The following is an 18639-nucleotide window of genomic DNA, read 5'->3' as shown; positions in this document are numbered from 1 at the left end:
GGTGAAGTCACATCGGGATTTTGTGGTCACTAAATGTAGATGTGCTGTAGACTGGTTTCTAAAAGCCTATTTATAGGGCTCTAACAGATATTTCCTGTGGGGCGTTATGGCCGTTTTTAGTAGTGAGGAGCTGAATAAAATCAATCTCCTCTCTCAATTACTCTTTAAACTGGAACATTCTTTAATTTTGAGCAGACACTCCCTTTGTGAACTGGACTTTGTTTCATTACCATGATTCCAGATGGTATTGCTGTATGATTTAGGTATCATTACATGATGAGGATAATATATTTTGGCATTTCATAGAGCCACACTGCTGGCATTTGTAGTCATTCTCTGTTTGCCATAGTTATGCAGCTTTAATCTCTATTTTGAACCAATGAAAGATCATGTTAAGTTTTCAACAGCAAAAGTTAAATTAAAATGAGATGCTTTTTTTGTCTATTCCTGCATGTGCCCATAACATGCTGGTGAATTTACATTAACAGTATAAAGAATGTTAAATTGAATTGAGTTCCTTTATTTAAAAATAACACACACAAGAGAGTAATTAATGTGGGTATCTATTAAATACAGTAAAGAATTCATCCCATTCTTTATTATTCCACGTAAAACAATGCTGAATTTCCCCTTACCGTATTGTAGTAACTGACAAAGCTTTGTCTTTAGTAATCACTGCAAAGTATTCAGAATGATTCGGAACACTGTGTAATTAATCTGTGTAGTACTTACAAATGGTTTTGAAGTTCAAATTACTTTGAGTCAACACGGTTGCGTGGTTTGGTATCTCTACTGCCAAAGTGCAGTAAAGCCTGATGAAAATGTTGCAACAAGAAGAGAAGTAAAAGTGCTCATGACTTCCATTTGTTTGAATTTGTCCTGTAGAAGGTAACTGGTCTGTATCAGGCTTTCAGGTTGGTAGATCCTACTGAACTTGCAAGCACAGGAAGTTGACAAGACGACAGTAATGCCTTCTTTCAGGTACTGCCTCATGTGGTTACAACTTCAGAATGAGTGATTTTTTTATTTCCTTCCTAGCCTTCCCCTGCCCTGAAGACTTCTCCTATCAGGCTTGTATAGGTGCCTGTGAGGTTCCAGATAGTTGTCAGAATAATGAGGTTTCTTCTCTGGACTCGGACTCCTGCTCAGTGTTGACAGAAGGCTGTGTCTGTGCTGGAGGGACCATCCTTCACCGAGCTCATACTGCTGTCTGTATTCCTGAAGAAAAATGTGGTATATTTGGATGTAATTTTCTTCTTTATTATCTGCAAGTTGGTGGTCAGATACTTCATTAGTAATAAATCAAGTTCTGGCCTGATGTTGTGTGGGTTCTGTATGTGTCATTCAGTAGAGGACTCTAGATACTCGGTAAACAGTAATTTCTCTCAGCGGGAGGAAGCTCTTCAAGATGGAAGTTTTTGCTTATGTTTATGTATTCTGGTATTCTAAGTATGTTAGTCTTGGCCTCCTTTTCACCTAGCCCTTTGCCAGGGGTTCAATCTATTGATGCTAAATGGCGTTCAAAAGACAGGCAGCAGCAGTTAATTACACATTTTGAATAACACACATATATGTCCTATATTTCTTTTGCCAGCATTGCTATTAATTCTCATTACAATTCTGCCTGAGCACACCAAATTGAGGACTTAACACCACAAACCTTAAAGACACAGTTTATTATAAATCAGATTACTTAAAGCACTGTAAATTAGTAAGTTTTGCCATGTGCAAAATACAAGCGACTCCTCAGATCACTGCTTTGAAAACAAAGGATTTGGACTGGGATTTTAAGTAACTAGCCTCGCAGTGGGGACACAAAACAAAGTGGAGGCTCTGATTCTCTGGAGGGTATTGAGTGTCTTGCTTTCCCACACAAACTCAGTCTCAGACTGTGTTACTTTTTTGTGGAGCGATGGGGATAGGCAATGGCATTAAAACTCCTGGGATTTTAACGCTTCCTAGATCCACATGTGCTGTGGAGGAAAATGGTGGTCAAAATTTGAAGTAAAAACTAATTACTTCCATTTTCTGTTATGTTCTAGCTTGTACAGACAGCTCAGGAGCACCCCATGCAGTAGGTGAGATCTGGAAAACTTCTTTGAGCGGGTGCTGTATGCAAAAATGTGTTGACAGCGAGACCATTATTCCGGTGGAGTACAACTGTTCAGATATCCATGATGTAGACTGTCAGCGATTTGCAGAAGTGGCCCTGCTTGTTCCTGGTGGTCATCCGTGTTGCCTGCAGAAGATCTGTAGTAAGTATTCCTTAATGATTATGAACACTGCCCACTTGAATGTGCAGATATCCTTTCTTTGTGGTTTGTCTTCCTGTTACACATCCTACTTTTGAAGTGAATAGAAATGAGTTTGGTTTGAATTTACAGATTACATAGAAAACTGTAGAAGCTTTGTACATTTTGGCTCAATATCCAGCAGGTTTTGGTGGAGAGGTAGAGGGGACAAGGGCTATAAGGACTGAAATAGCACTGTGTTTATTTGGTTATGAATTCTGTTTCTCTCAGCTGTACAGGCTACTGATTTAATATCCAAATACAAATGAATGATACAATTCTGAGAAATGAAGATCACACGATAGTTTTCCTAATATACAAACTAAGCAGTAAACAAAGGATGTAAAAGCTTTTTTTAATCTTTATTTAGCTTAGAAAGTCCATCTTCAAAAAGAAATTGCAAACAGTCTTCATGTTGTGGCTACCCGGGATGATATTGCAATGAGTTATCCCCAGGAATTATTTAAATTCTCACAAGGACTTAGCTCTAGTTTATCTTTGCCTCCATGGGGAGTGTTGCAAATGTTGGAGACTTCTGAATATTGCCTCAGTTTTTGCTAGTTTGTTGTGGTTTTCATATGCTTGTTGTTATTTGGAGATTTGTGGATTCAAACTGCAAATACTGCTCTACTTGACTTATAAATGCATACGGTATTTTAGAAGGTGGTGTTTTTTTTTTCTTTTCCTTTATGTAACAGTTTGTAATCAGAGCCTCTGTGAACCCCTAATGCCTGAGTGTAACGGGTTGGAAAAGCTGGTCACTTACTACAGTGAAGAATCGTGCTGTCCCAACTACGTTTGTGGTAGGTTTATTTCGAAAAAGTAAAAAATTCATCCCCAAAAAGACATTCGGTGAACTAAATAGATCAGCTTAGCAGCAGGAAGGTAGTTAGTGTAGACATCATTGTTAGTATGGCCATTTGCAAAATTCCCTTTCATCAAAAAGCTCAGGGTTGGTCTGTGCCTCAGTTGGAGAAGCTGTAATGGTGAAGGAGTCTTGTGTTCAACAAGCAGGCGTGAATGTGTCTTTCCACTGTTGTGATCGAAGGTGAAGGTTTTTCTAAAATATCTTGTAGTATTTCTCTGCTCCGCTTTGCCATTTCTTAGGGATATAGCGTAACAAAGGGGGACTGCTGTATTTTGTATGAAGAAATACCTGTGCTCTACTTTTTTCAGAATGTGATCCAGCAAAATGTGAACCAATGGAGCAGATACCAAACTGTCGAGATGATCAAACACTAATTGCTGCACGGGTGGAGAATACCTGCTGCATCTCCTATATATGTGGTATATATTGAGGCTGATTTTTCATATGCAATGATGTGTACTATTATCTTGCCAATTAAGGCTCCGTGAACTTACTTTAGCTCTCCCAATATCAAAAGGCATCAAAGTGGTTTAAAAAATGGGTGTCAAGTTTGCAAAATAAAAGAGATTATAACAACCACCAAGACTCACAGAACAGCTTTGTGCTGAGTATTATTCCTGGGTCATGTAGGGGAGTGGTAGTGAAGTCTGTGCGTGTGAGGCAGTCTCAGCTTTGAGAGGCTGTCCGTGTACAGGGTGTGGACATGAATATTTGCTGCATGAATATTTTATCTGGAAGACGACTGAAGTTACTTGTGCTCTTGCTCCCTATATCCTGTTATATCAACTATGGCCTGTATTATTCAATGGTAGATATACCATAGAAGAGTATTATGCAAATTTGTTCAGTTCTTTTGGGGTTTGGTCTTTAATGATTTAATGAAGTTGCACCTTTGGCATCAGTATAGGAGTTCTAGTGCTACCATATGGTTGTCTTCTATATGATGATAATGTAATAATGAGGTTCTATTGAATTCGCTCTATTCTTGCACTTAGATATCTGTCAGTCAAAGGCTGCACTCTTGATTAGCTCTTCCATGTGCAAAAATTCAAGTGTTAATATAAAACTTGGATTACATTTCTGTTATTTACAGTAATCAGGGGGTCACTTTGATCATGTGATAGCAGTCTGCTGTGTTTGGCTCCTCTCACTGTCCACACAGCATCCTTAAGTCTCTTTTGTGAGATAATGAGTCTTTGCACTGAAAGTATTAAAACATGCCTGCTGTGTTTTTCATATGTGTTCAAGTGGGAGGATAACACTGGATCACAGGAAATGCCCTTTACTGGGGATCAATGATCCTATAATTTGGGCAGAGGAGCATAACAGGGTGAAATAACAGGAAAATAACACGGTGATTTAGTAGGAAAAAAAAATCTAGCAAAATTTTTCATAATAGAAAGGGAGAGAAAATCCTGTTTGTTGTGATCTGACTTACAAACAATATGCATGTTCTATATAGCAGGGGACAGAGAAAAGGCAAGCTGCACTGAAAATTAGCTTCTTGTAGAGGGACTATAAGGAATGAACTCAGAGTATCTGTTCTTTCATGTGTGTCTGTGACAAACTTACAGGCATGTTTCCTAGGCAATAGTAAAACCTCTTCCTATGTATTGGCTTTAAATAATTGTTTTCTCCAGCATGCGGGCCTTGCTCTGATCAAATACCCAAATGTCAAGAAGGAGAAGTTCTTATTGTGGATACCAACACTACAGAGAGGTGTTGCCCTACGTACCAATGTAGTAAGTTTGACTTGATTTTATTATTTTAAGTAGTGGAGAACACGTCAAAATTTGTAGAGTGGATGTTCAGTGCCAAAAATGGTGGATTAGAGATACAGCTCCACTTGTACACATAAGCAAGCTATCATCTGTAGTCCTGAACAAATAATCTACAGTTTTAAAACTTCCTAAAGAATTATCTGAATACGTGTGTCATGGAGAAAAACGAGTTATTTCAGGCCCCAAATTCTGGAGATTTAAAACTGTTTAAACATTTGCCTAGAGTAGGTATACTCCACCCTACTGCTACCTGATGGCTGACAATGAAATTTTATTTATTAGTCTTTTCAAGGAAGATGTTTTTAAGGGTATTTATTATGGATAAGTAATTTACTGTGTCTTGATTCTTATTTCTGTTTATCAAAATATTATAATCTTGTGTTTACTGGACTTCCTTTTCTCTAATTGTAGTTTGTGAAATACATCGTTGTCCTGATTTCAAGTGTATCCTAGGCATGTCTTTGGTGGAGGTATGGAGCCCAGAGAAGTGCTGCCCCTTTCGGACATGTGGTAAAATGATTGATTTTCATTCAAGTTGCCTTAGACGATAAGACACTGTCAAGAACTTTGGCCTCTTGGGTTTAAGTCTGGTTTCAGCCAGCTATACCACTGTGATCTGCTCATGCACAAATGATATAGACATGTCATCTATAGCACAGAACTTCTTAATCTGCCTCTTTTGTTTCTTCTGGCTGATAACATACTGTAGAGTTTGCCTGTCCAAACTGGGTGACTTATTTTGAAAATTTTTTAAGAGTTAGTGTATTGGGTTTGCATGGCAAGGTTCTGGTAGCAGGGAAGCTGCAGGGGTGGCTTCTGTGAGAAGCTGTTAGAAGCTTCCTCTGTGTCCAGCACAGCCAATGCCAGCTGGCTCCAAGTTAGACCTGCTGCTAGCCAAGGGTGAGCCCATCAGTAATACTGGTAGTGCCTCTGCGATAATGAATTTAAGAAAGGGAAGAAAATGTGCTACAGCATCCAGCCAGTGTCAACCCACTACGACTAGTGAATTATTTATGGCTGAAAAAAACAAAGGTTAGGTTCACAGGTCAGGAATTTGCCCATTTACACAGATGGTCATGTATCATACATCTCTTTGATGCCTTACACACAACTATCCGTGGTTTGTATCAATTTGAATGATTGTCATCACTGCAAGGCGCACCAGCTAGAATGAGCATTTTTTTTAACGTGCTTGTGAAGCCTCCAGTTGATACAATGGTGTGAATTGTTGTAATAAGTGAAGGTGATCATAGAAGCTGGTATTAGTTTTCTGAATGGAATAGAAATCAAACATAATTTTGGTCTCCCCAGATGGTTATATTTAAAAAACCAGCAGAACATCTTCAGTGATGACTTAAGTCTGAAATATCTACTCTCTCTGATGCTGTTTTAGGCAAAGGGCATATAACTTTCAAAACTATTATTTGTTTTATTGTTTTTTGTTTTAGAATGTGCATGCGAAACAATCCTCAAACCTCAGTGCAAACTGGTATGAAATTAATCTTCTTTGTCAGCACTCTTTTATTATTAATAAATCTATTTATTCGTATCTTACTAATAATTTTATCAGTGAAATATGAAATGCCATGTCATTCTCTCTTTTTTTTTTAAATTGCTTTACAAGAAGATATATTTATTTTTAAAAAGCTCGTTAAGTATCTTGTAGAATAAAATGACTGTATAGTATTGATATTTCTGGAGTTTATGACCATATCCAGCTCTGACACATTTGTAGAGTGGAACTGCTTTCATGCACCCAAGGGTAAAATTTTGGATTTAAAGTGTCAGAACTAAATGTTTTAAAGCTTCCATGTTTTGATAAGAAAACGCTGTTGTTTGACTTGTCTTTTTTTCTCCTTTTATACACTTAGGGGCAGAAACTTCAGATAGATGAACAGTTTCAGAACAGTACTGAAAATATCTGTAACTGTGTTAAGTACAAATGTGGTAAGTCAGAAAATAGTTTAATTCAAAAACATACCCTTTCAAGTGCTAAGGTAAATTAGGAATTATAAATTTAATGTTCAATTTTGTTACTAAGAAGGAAAAGACTGACTGACATAATTCACAAACAGCACAAGAAAAGGCAAGAAAACAGGACTTCTTACTAAATATTTGATGATTATGACCTCTCCTTGTATTCTATTAGTTCCTGTAGCAGGAGGTCTCTGGCAAATAGCAGACAGAGTTTTGGAGAAGTTGGGTGGTGTTGACTAAGCAGCTGGCATTTTGCTGAGTAAAAACTCCAGCAAGAAACTAAAACATATTCTTGTCCCCACAAAGACAAGTCCCGCTAGGTAACCCACTATAGGACTTTTCGGGAGCTTGTAGACATGTTTGTGTGCTTTACAAGATCAAGGATAGCCTTCAGCACCATGCAAATTCATCTTAGAGCGTGCCCATGAGTGTCTGGGCAAACCCAGGGAAAATAATTCCTTTGGGGGGCTCATTTGGCCAATAGATTTGGGATTGCCCCTGCCTAGATTTCTACAACACAGATGTATAGTTCTGAGCTAGTTGTCGTCTGTGCCCTCAGTAATCTGTGGGGAGAAACAGACTTATCTCAAGAGCATGTCTTATTCTGAAGTAGATATATAAAACAAATCAATTGACATGGCCTGCGCTGTCATTTTGGTGGTGCAGCTAACAGGATATTATGTATTTATTTAGGCTTCATGCATGGTTATATTTGAAATAATTTGGCAGTTGTAGTGAAGCATTAGACTACCTACTATTAACGGTTTATATTTGAAAATCTGGCCCATAATCTTAAAGAGGTAGAGTAGCTTTTCCATTCCTGTTTTACTATTTGGAACACTTTTTAACGGAGTTTTGATACCAAGTTGATTGTCCTGAGCATGCTGTTTATTTTTGTGTTTTCTTGTAGTGAGAGACAAAGTTTGTCTGAGTGGTGAGAGAGGTGTGCTGCTTCCTGGACAGTCAATCATGGAACACAGTGCAGATGGCATTTGCCGTATTTCTTATTGTACAAATGTGATTGATCCCTCCACTAAATACTACCAAATAAATAAGTCTTCAATAGACTGTGCTGTCAAATGCAAAGCTGTAAGAAATACAGAATTTTAGACGTGTATATTGTAACTAGTGGTCTCAATTACATTTTGTTGGGTTTTGTTGAGTAGATTATAGGAACTGTATTATTGAGTCATAGGAACAATATGGGAAGAATAACTATGAGACCTCTCTGTAATGATGAGCTACCGCACTTCCGATACAAGTCTATAAATGTCTCTCTTCCCTGTTTTATCCCCTGTGCAAATCTCACAGAAACTAGTGTATATGGTGTACTGCCACCTTGCATCCCTGTATAACTTCAGCTGCATTATGCACAAACAGGTATAAATTCCTGGTAGACATAAGCTCAATAAGACTTGGGAAGAGAATAATTATAAATAGATGACGAATTCTGAATGTGGTGAAAACAGCTTTATGAAATAAACAAATGATAACCTGTCTTTTTACAAAGTATGATACATTAGTGATGATGGGAATATTATATAGATTACTTTTTCTAATTATGTACTTGATGTCTAATATGTGAAAAGTCAAAATTTCAGTGGTTCTTGAAGTAAGCTGTCAGACTTACTTGAAAACTCATTCTCTGAGTTGGAACTTCTCCCTATTTACTTAATGTAAAAGTATTTTATAAAAGCTTCATGAACATACAGTACGTACCGATGTAACTATGCAGTTTTGAAAGTTATTTGAAAACTGTCCCTAGAATCAGATAGTTGAAAAAAAATCTGCCTGCTAAAGTAGTAAAATGTTGAGCTGCAGGATGGAGTCATAGAAGGAATAATCTATTTGATTTTGGCAGAACCAAGTCTATCAGCCTCCAAAAGATTTAACAACTTGCTGTGGTAGCTGTAGGAACTTGTCTTGTCTCCACACTTTCAGCAATGGCACAGTTTCCAATTTTAAGGTATGTTTATATGTGTCTTATTTCCTCAAAATGTTTAGAAGTAAACAAAAAAAGTGACAAGATACTGTACACACATTGCCATATAAAATGTGCAAAGAGCAGCTTTATTTGGCCAAGTACTAGGAGTAATTTTGCATGTACACAAGACTAATTTATTGGAAAGTGAATCATATAGCTGTCTACAAAGATTAAGGGATTTTGATATATCAGAGAATTAACATCAGCTGGAGTATTTTAGACCTTGCTTAACATTATATATAGTGGACTTTTAAGTTCTGTACTTAAACAGAACTTTATGGTGCATCTAAATTATATTTTACTATAGGTTTTACTTTTTTTCAGACAAGTTCACATTCAATGAAATTGTATTATAAATACTTATGATACTGTTTTTGCCGAGTTGCTGAATAAAGTTTCTGTTTTACAATTTTTAACAGCCTGGTACTGTTTGGGTTTCAAACTGCATCAGATACGAATGCACTAACACAGCAATAGGACCAGTTACAGTTTCCTCTTCAATTGGCTGCCCACCCTTTAATGAAACTGAATGTGCGAAGGTCAGTGTTCAATTAATTTTTTCCATTCCAGCAATGATTCATGTTTGCATGTAAACATTGACCCTGACAAAAGACGTTTTTACCTCAAAGAGGAGATGTATAGTGGCATTCAGTGACAACCATGTAATACTTACTTGAGCTTATACCATCAAGTTAAATCATTTACAGCCAAATCTTCATCTGTTCACCAGAGTGTTGCATTTGCCTGAATACCATTACAGAGCTTTATCTGGGAGATATTTCTAATAGTGCAGACACATGGGAATGGATGTGCGAAAAAATCAAGTCTTTTCCTCTATTTCTTTCCTGATCAGGTTGGAGGCTATGTTGTGCCATTCTTAGAAGGATGCTGCAAAACATGTAAGTGATTAATTAATAACACTTCCTGCCTCACAAGTCTCTTTGATTTGTTGTTATCTTAGAAATAAGGTTGATTCTTCCCTGCATGGAAGCTTGATCCACTGATTTCAAAGGCTGTGCTTTTCCCTGGTTTACTCATGTGAATACCTGTGAAACTAGTGGAGTTAAATTAGAAAAAAGTAGTTTAACACGGAAAGGTTTACTGATCGTGATTGTGGATGGCCAAATCACTAAAATTACTTGAGTATTTTGTAGTTAAGTAAAACTCCTCAAAATATTAGTTACTGCATTTTGTATAAAAAAAAAAAGGTACTGTGTTTTGGAAGGCACCTTAAAACATGCTTCACCTACATTCATATCCTCATATGTGGTAAAAATTAAGGTTGATCTGTGCAGTTTAGTGATGTAAATAACTGTTTGTTATATGGCCTTAGGTTTCATTAATAGACATAGTTCAGAAATTTTCAGGCAATATCTTTTAAAAGAACTTACAATTTAAAAAAAAAACCCCTTGATTACCATAGGTATGTTATGACATCTATGAGAGCTAATAAAGGCCCTCTGGAAAAAATAAACTATAAAAAGCTCTCTAAAGACTAGGTTCCAAATATGCTAATTCTTAATATAAATGAAGAGCTAAGTACATTTTTTTTCTTAATATACTGGTACATAGCTGAAACATTTTGGCTGATTTCAGGAAGAACTTTGCCTGAGGCAGACACCTATCCTGAAGAAATTAAGCTCAAATACTTGAAGTGGACAATGTTAAAAGTAATTGAAAATGAGTTTTTATACTGGGCAGTGTTGTATTATCTTTAAAAAGGTGCAAAAATCTCACTGGAATAGCGACCTAAGAGCTAAAGACAGTAGGAGATAGTGTGGGAGAGAGGTGGGGGAAAGTACAGATATTTCCTGCTGAGTGGGATGGGTCTTGAACAATCCTGACTCCCAGATGTGGTCGCAGGTGCAGCTACTGCAGTGGGATATACATGTTGCCAGCTGGGAGGTCCCTTTTGATGTTACTCACTATGTATTACATTTGGTAGTACAAAGTTTATTGAAACTGTGGAAGATTTATCTGCTTTTTTCCCTGCTCCTGTTCACTGTAAGGGAATGGAAATAGCTCCTCATGTTTTTTTCACTGTGATGGAGCTGTGTTTCAAGCACTTGTTCTGTAGCCGATTCTCCATAGGCTCTTTGAGATTAGTCTTTGATTGTCTAGCACTACCCTTCAGTGTCTTAGCAGCCATGCAAGCCCAGCTTCTGAACAAACAGTTTATTAAGACTGCTAAAAATCCATCAAGCTACTTTTCAGCAAGGCAGAAGATCTTGCTACTACTTAAAGAAAGGCTGTAGCCACACTCTCAATTAAGACAAAACTTAGTTATTAATCTGACGCACGCATCACAAAGCAAAACAAAACCATTGAAAAATCCAGTGACTTCTGAGATGCATTTACAAGCAAATTCATACCGTTTTGACTTCACACCTGTTTATAGACAACAGAATACCTCCACAAATCATTTTGACTCCCAACAAACCTGGCCTAAGAGTTGTTAGTCAGTTGTAATTGTCTGAATCATCTCATTTTATGAGATGATTCATCAGGTTTTTGTTTTCTTTTGAAGTACTTCACAATTAGAAACCATTGCGGTGTTTGCTTTCAATTTTAATTGGTGTTTGAGAATTAAGTCCCAGGAGTTCCATCAAAACCTAGAGAGTATTTACAAACACTGCTCAGAGGAAATTACTGTTTCTTTCTTGTAGCCCCAAAGGACAACTTAAATTTAGGGTACCAGACTGTCTTATGTATACCAGTGTGGATCAAATTCTTCCTGGTTTTTCAGGCTTAGCAATGCAAGTACTACCTGGACATGGTCCTGAGCTGCTGGCACAGTGATCTCTGTGCTGGAGCAGGGAGATAGGACCAGATGACCTCCAGAGGTCCCTTTCAGCCTCAGCCATTCTGCCATCCTGGAATATACAGACAGTTTAAGGTTGAATTTTTTTCTCAAATATGCCAAAATGTAGTAACTCAAAAATGTTTCATACTGATAGGGAATACTCTGTAACATGTGCTCTGTTCAATATATAATATTGTTACCAGGTTCTTCAGTGTTACTGCTCCTCCCATTCCCCGTTAGCCCAGTCACTCCTACAGCCTATGCTAGCTGTAACACAGGTACATTTTCCTGGAAATAAGTAGGATCAACCCGAACAGCATCATTGTTGATTTCCAACAATGTACTCCCTGATAGAAGCACCAGGCCTCTTGTCACCCAATTATGCCAAAAGCTGCAGTGTAGTGTAACTGCTCATGGTTCCGAGTGGCTCACGTTTTGGTTTGGGTTTGTTTTTCATTTTGCACTGTGTGGGCGGTGCATTGTTGTTAGCCAACAATGTACTGTTGGTAGGAAGCACTTGCATAGTCTGTAGTTTGCTGCATGTGTAAAATTGCTGTCTTTAAAAAGATAAGTGAATTCCATTATGTTTACAGTGCTAGTAGAATATAGATACTAATGGCTTTGCTTGTTAAATCTTACTATGAAAGCAACGTTTTCACAGATGATCTATCACATAGTTTTGCTTCCAGTGGCTTATACAGTAGAAGCAGGTTTTTTCTTTCTCATCCATAGTTAGGACAGTATACTGAAAATAGCAAGATTATCTGGAGATTACCTTTGTTCATTTTAGTAGAGCATGCTAATTTCAAGTGTAACGTGGTATGCAACGTGGTATGGCATTTATTTTGTGGAAACATCTCTCTATATTTCTGTAAGAGAAATGTTGTTGACGGTAAGTTTGTACATCACTGAGTGATGCACATCCTTCATTAAATTACACTCATGACTCTAGGAATACGACACAGAAATTTATTTAACTCTTTCCTATTGATGCCACTGTAAATGACTACAGTGTTAGAGTCAACCCAAAATCAAGGAAGGATTTTCAACCATACAGACTGTGAAAAAGAATCTTGTTATAACATGGTATATCTAAGATGTTCACATATTTTGTAAGGTTGTTCAAGGAAAAGCATATGTTGTAGAGCTCATCGAAAGCCACTGGACATTAAAGTACATGCATGGAAATACATTATTTCTTTCTTTATGAGATATGATGTACTTTCACTATAGCCTGGATGAAGTCACAGCCGCAGCTGCACTGAATTCTCCATCCTAGACACCATGTGTAATGCAAAAGAAGAAAGTATGAATAAGACTGTGAGAAACCTTTGCCCTTGCTTTTCTGGAGCTAGCAGTACTCACCTTTTGTCAACATCTTGGATATCTTGGATGAAAGAAAATGCAGCTCTGTAAGTGGAGAGTCATGTGGGACTGCATCATGGTGTGTGAAATCTGCTGTGAAACTCTGGAAGCTGTTAGAATGGAATGGACTATTCATTTCTCTTACAGATCTGCGGTACCATGTGGTTTCTTCACAGAGAGGATCGTCATAAGAAGATACTGTGCTTTCTGATCTCTGACAACTGAACTTTATACTGAATTTCTTCAAATGCTTGGGATTCCCTTAAACTAAGTTTAACTTCTCATTTCATTTCATTATTCCTTGGTATCTCTTATTTCATCCATAGACTTTGTACATCTGTGAGAAAAACTGTGAAAATAATGCTAACGAAACTGTGAATAAAAAATACAATTTGTTCTCTGGTGTTCTTATTTAATAAAAACATACAGAAATACAAAGCTCCCTGAAGCGCCGTTCTTCATCAGCTTCTACTACTAAGTTTTTTAAACATTGTTTATACCAGGGGAATGCAATTGCTGCTATTAAAGCTTGTTACACCTATCTCTTAGAAAATGCATGAAATGCATTATTAACGAGCCTTCTCACGGGAGTGGTTGATAAATTTTACAAAATTTGTTGAAAGACTGAAATTAGTCTTAAAAAGCTTGTGAGTGAAGAATGAACCTTTTATAAATGTTATCAAAGATACAGAGAGACAGTACTTCAATGCATGGAATAGTATAGTTCTAAAAGTGATACAGTGCACAGCACTTTGCCAAAGTCTTGTATGTGCAGTGAAGTATTGGGTATTTTCTCCTTTGGGTCTCTTGACCCCATAAATGTTCAGGAATGTTCTTGTCTCTGAAATGTTTAGAATTTCAGCTGATATTTTTGAATCAATGCCCATTTTGCAGGTAAGGAAGATGGAAAATTCTGTAAAAAGGTGACTGTTAGGATGACTATCCGCAAGAATGACTGCAGGAGTAACACACCAGTAAGTAAATAATGTCACGGTTTCTTTTAATAGAAGGGAAGAAATATGAGAAATAAAAAGAAGGAAGACAGGAAACAGAGATTCCATAAGGCTGTTGTCTACATTTCTCTCTCACAGAGAGAGGTTTCTGTGTTTCACAGAGCTGTTTTAATGCTTCCCTACATTCTCAGCAATCATCTTCTCAAATAAGAAGGGCGATGGGATTTGTGGTTTTGTTTGCATTTAGGTGCATGTTGATTTAGTGCAAATCCAAGGTCTCAGTTAACCCTATAATGCAATTACTATATGCAAATTAACTTTAACTGAATCTTGCCAGTGATATAATACAGTTAAAACAGCTGTAGATTTGTTTAGTCTTCCATCTGTCCAAGGACAGTAGTTAAATGCCAACTTCATGAAGAAAGGTTGTTTTTAGACAGCAGCACGAGCATACTGTGAACTGCGTAGGACGAATGAGGCACCGTGTGCGTCTACCAAAGGATTTGCTGTAGGAGGACACCCCCAGTGCCCTGCTGGGCAGTAAGCGATGTGAGCAGCAGCAAGGGTGCAGTCAGGCATCTCGTGTGAGATGTGTAAGAGCGCCTGGAAAAGCTGCAATAAAAGAGTACAGGGGAACAGCTGTAACCTCTAAAATGACTCTTGACAGTACATTTTGTAGAGTGAACTGTTGAGCAGACAGAAAATTGTCTCCGTGTCTCATTGAACAGAAATGTAAATTCTGGCTATTAAACTTGAAAAAATTATCTCTTTATGTGACTGTTCCTGTTAGTCTGTACTACAGTTTTTACATAACATTAGTAATAATTCCTCTTGACTTTCCAAACGATTGTTTGTTTATGTTCCTCCTACTGACAGCAGATAGCAACACTACACCAAGTGTATCAAATTCTTGCTGCAGGCAGTTGTGGTGCTATGTTCAAGCCAAGGATGTTATGAATACCTTAAAATTCAAACCTGAAATTACTTCTTGTCTGTTAATAGCCAAAATCTGCTGTTACTGAGATTGACAGGAACATCATCATTAATCTGTCAGATAAGTGAGACCTGTCTGGGCAGCCTACCTTAGAGTTCGCTACTCACACATTCTGGGATGTTTTAAGGGGCTAGAGGAAATGCCACCGAATTTTTCATTGCTTTGCCATTGGATTTGGGTGCCTGATGTCTTTGGACTTTCTGGAGAAATCCTAACTATTTCCTAGCTGCTTCAATCTGCTGATTATTTTTCATGTTTGTTTTAAGGTGAACATTGTTTCGTGTGATGGAAAGTGCCCGTCTGCAAGCATTTATAACTACAACATCAACACATACGCAAGATTCTGCAAATGCTGCAGGGAGCTCGGGCTGCAGAGACGAACCGTTCAATTGTATTGCTCCAGTAATTCAACCTGGGTCACCTATTCAGTCCAAGAGCCTACAGATTGTTCTTGCCAATGGTCTTAAAAACATAAAAGGAAAGAAAACAGCAAGCCCAGCTGTTCCCAGCATAAGATAATTTGAATAGCTTAAAAATACAATACCCAATCCAATATTTTTTGACTGTTCTAAATTTCTGAAGGCTGGCTTTGCATCATTTGTATTGTTATTTGTCCTCACCTTAATTCACAGGGATTGTTTTAAGAGTTCTTGTGATATGTGCCAACTTAAAAAGTGAAGTGATTTACATGAGAGACACCGTAAGAGAAAGAACACATCTGGTAAGGCTGGCCCACTCCTTGGCTGGAGCCTACTGCTGTTTGAAATCACTGACCAGCTTATCAAGCAGCATTTCACTATTTTGAATGCATTGTGATTGTGCAAGTACGTTCAGTGTCTATTAAGAAAAGTTGTTCGGACAACATGAGAAGAATTTTCTGTTTAAATCATATTTCCATTGCAAACAAGAGCATGTATAAGAAACTCAAAGTTTTTTCTTTTTTTAATCAGGGAAACATTGTCAATACTGATAACTGTATGTAATTTTCCCTGGTAATAATTTCAGTTTTTCTGGTGTATTTTATGTTGTAGTGAAAAGCTTTATGGCAAACATGTTTTGTATGGAACAGATAGACTGGTTTTAGGCTATCTAGATTAGTCATTAGTAATTATTCTATCGATTCTGCTAAACAATATGACATAAACTGAAAATACACAGATGTAACAAATAGAAATGATTTTACACTCCTTTATGTAGATACACCTTAAATGAAAACATTCAGCTTATGAAATGCACCATATTTAAACAGTTTCTGTAAGAGAATGAATTTTGTTTAACACTAAAGATGTGAAAATTCATTAGGAATAAGAAAACCAGGGTTATGTATCTGTCTAAAAGAAAAACAAAGTTGAAAATCTTTGTCACCACTGTAGTAGAATGTAACTTCTTATGTTCAAGCATCAAGTGTTTGATGCTGGAAATGTATAATGGTAAGGTTTGACAGTTCAAAAATTTTGCTTATGAACTTGAACAACTATCATTTTGTTGTAATTAATTTTTTTTCTCCTCTAAGCTGATGTTGCTGTTCTGTTCTTTTCCAACAAACGCCATGAAGATCAGCAAAAATTCAATAGCTTTCATTTTGTAGCTTAAAATTGTGGATAGTGCATAGTGATATGCTTGAGATCCTGTAATAGAAAATGGATCTCATCATAACTTCTTAAAAAGCTGCCTGTCTGCAGTTAATCCAAAGAAAAATGTTGTTAAAATCAATTGTGAACATTTTTAATATTAATTTTGTATACTGTACATTTCATTCCTACAATATCTAATAAACAGCAGGAAGTCTTCTTTTGTTACAATTAATTTTGCTATCATTGTTAAAGCTGCTTACTGTCATGTGATTCAAAACACAGTGTTTACTAATTTCTTTCAGCAATGCACATGGTTATTTTTAGGGTTTGCTGCTCTCGCTAGTTCTAATGATCTAATACTACATCAAGGAAGACCTGCATATGGATTTTTGAAAAACTACGTCTTTGATTCCATCACAGTTCACTATCACCCTCAGAAATGCAAAATTGAACTATGTCATTATATTCAAAACAAACTGGAAAACCGTTGCTCATCAAAGCATTACAAAACGTTTCTGACACTAAGTATCGGATGAGCTCTTTGTTCTGGAAGAACTGGAAGGGTGGAAAGCAAAAAAGTTAAAAAGAAAAGAAGGGTAAATTGTTGCAGGTTTGCTTTCCACAACTTTTCCCTAAACTGTCCCTCAGGATCGACTGCAGTAAGTTGACTGTGTTTTGGGTTACGTGTAGGGCATTTTATTATAATATAGTTGTGTAGTGATGGTTACCCCTTCAGTTCTTGGGGCCAGGTAAGTGGTTAAGATCCAACTGTAATATGCGCAGTCCCTACCCATTTAGTAAGGCATTTTCCGTGTTCAAAGACATCTTCTAAAGAGTGATAAAGGACAGTTTGGAGGGAGAGCATCCTTTGGAAAACCGTGGACCGAGAGGCAGGGAAAAAAAGTGCTGTTTACAAAACATTGAGCAGAGCCAAGTCCTTGAAGCCAAGTGCCTAGATTTCAGTCTTTGGCATTTGCAATGGTGGAGTTCAGCCTCCCTTAGTACTAGCTGGCAGATGCCATCCTCAAGAGTAGGAATTAACAAAAAGCTGCTTCTTTTGCTCTCAAGCAAGAAGGTATTTGCTGTGAATTGCCAACCACCACCAGGAGGGACAGAATTAGAGCAGGAATTCAGCCAACCTCCGTGGCTATGGCGCAGTCCCTCTTCTTGCCATTCAGGCTAATGGCAGAGCGCTCGTGGCTTCCAGCAGCACCAGGAGGTTACTCTGAAAACCATTCACGATCAATTCAGCAAGAACATTCAGCTCTTGCTTGCAGAGTGAGTCAATACTGGCAGCGAGAGCAGAAAGCAGAGTGTAGCGTATCCAGCAAGTGTCATCAAAGACTGCTGCTCTTTCTACTTCAGCAGTAAAATAATAAATGTTGTGTTAAATCCTTACTTTTGATTTTGTAAACATTAGGCTTATGGTGAGAGAAACAAGGGGGGAAATCCAAACTGCTTGTGGCCTGACAGGGGCAAGCCACTTTCCTTCCTGCCTTTGTGTTCCATTCCTTCAGAATGCTTAGCTTGTCAGCCTGTGCTTTAGTTCAGAACAAACCTGCCCTCACCGTGTATGTACTTTTTGCTGCGTCCACACAGAATGTTTCAGCTGGAAAAAGAGCTTGCCTTATTTGCACTTCCACATCTTTGGTTACGAAAGGGACCTCAGCAAACTCCAGGTTCCATCTCGCCCTCCTGCGCAGGAGATACTCGGGTTGTAATATCTGAGTCCTGAAGCAGCTTCACTTTTCCTTCACTAAGAGGTTGTCTTTTGCTTGCTTGTGTAGGTGTAATACGAAGGGTGAACAGCACTGAAGCTACGCTCTTTAGGATACATGCGTTCTACCATCACAACCGTATTTGTGTCTTTACCACCCCTAAAAGCACGTGTGCATTGGAGCTCATGAAACACTGGAGCCTTTATGGAAGTCGTCTTAGCGTCAGAATTTAAACCTAGCGTACAGCTCGTAAGGCACTGGAGGGAAGCTGGCTTTCTGACAGCGCGGCGGTCCGGTGCTGCCCCGGCGGTCCGGTGCTGCCCCGGCGGTC

The 18639-nt window shown here is 37.8% G+C and overlaps 1 protein-coding gene across 1 annotated transcript in view; it reads left to right on the top strand.

Annotated features, from left to right (window-relative positions):
* Positions 1–15483, top strand: part of OTOG (otogelin) — an 84249-nt gene extending 68766 nt beyond the window's left edge. Inside the window, exons 41-54 of the mRNA XM_010136612.1 lie at positions 1039–1233; positions 2043–2255; positions 2990–3094; positions 3468–3578; positions 4800–4901; positions 5352–5450; positions 6389–6429; positions 6812–6887; positions 7828–8006; positions 8779–8883; positions 9321–9440; positions 9755–9800; positions 13964–14043; positions 15283–15483. Of these exons, the coding sequence (XP_010134914.1) occupies positions 1039–1233; positions 2043–2255; positions 2990–3094; positions 3468–3578; positions 4800–4901; positions 5352–5450; positions 6389–6429; positions 6812–6887; positions 7828–8006; positions 8779–8883; positions 9321–9440; positions 9755–9800; positions 13964–14043; positions 15283–15483 (1673 nt within the window). The remainder of the gene's footprint in view (positions 1–1038; positions 1234–2042; positions 2256–2989; positions 3095–3467; positions 3579–4799; positions 4902–5351; positions 5451–6388; positions 6430–6811; positions 6888–7827; positions 8007–8778; positions 8884–9320; positions 9441–9754; positions 9801–13963; positions 14044–15282) is intronic.
* The last annotated feature ends 3156 nt before the right edge of the window (positions 15484–18639 follow it).

Source organism: Buceros rhinoceros, unplaced genomic scaffold, assembly GCF_000710305.1.
Source record: "Buceros rhinoceros silvestris isolate BGI_N320 unplaced genomic scaffold, ASM71030v1 scaffold7720, whole genome shotgun sequence".
Classification (NCBI taxonomy): domain Eukaryota; kingdom Metazoa; phylum Chordata; class Aves; order Bucerotiformes; family Bucerotidae; genus Buceros; species Buceros rhinoceros.
The sequence above is the reverse complement of the archived record's forward strand: the minus strand, read 5'-3'. Positions and strand labels throughout refer to the sequence as shown.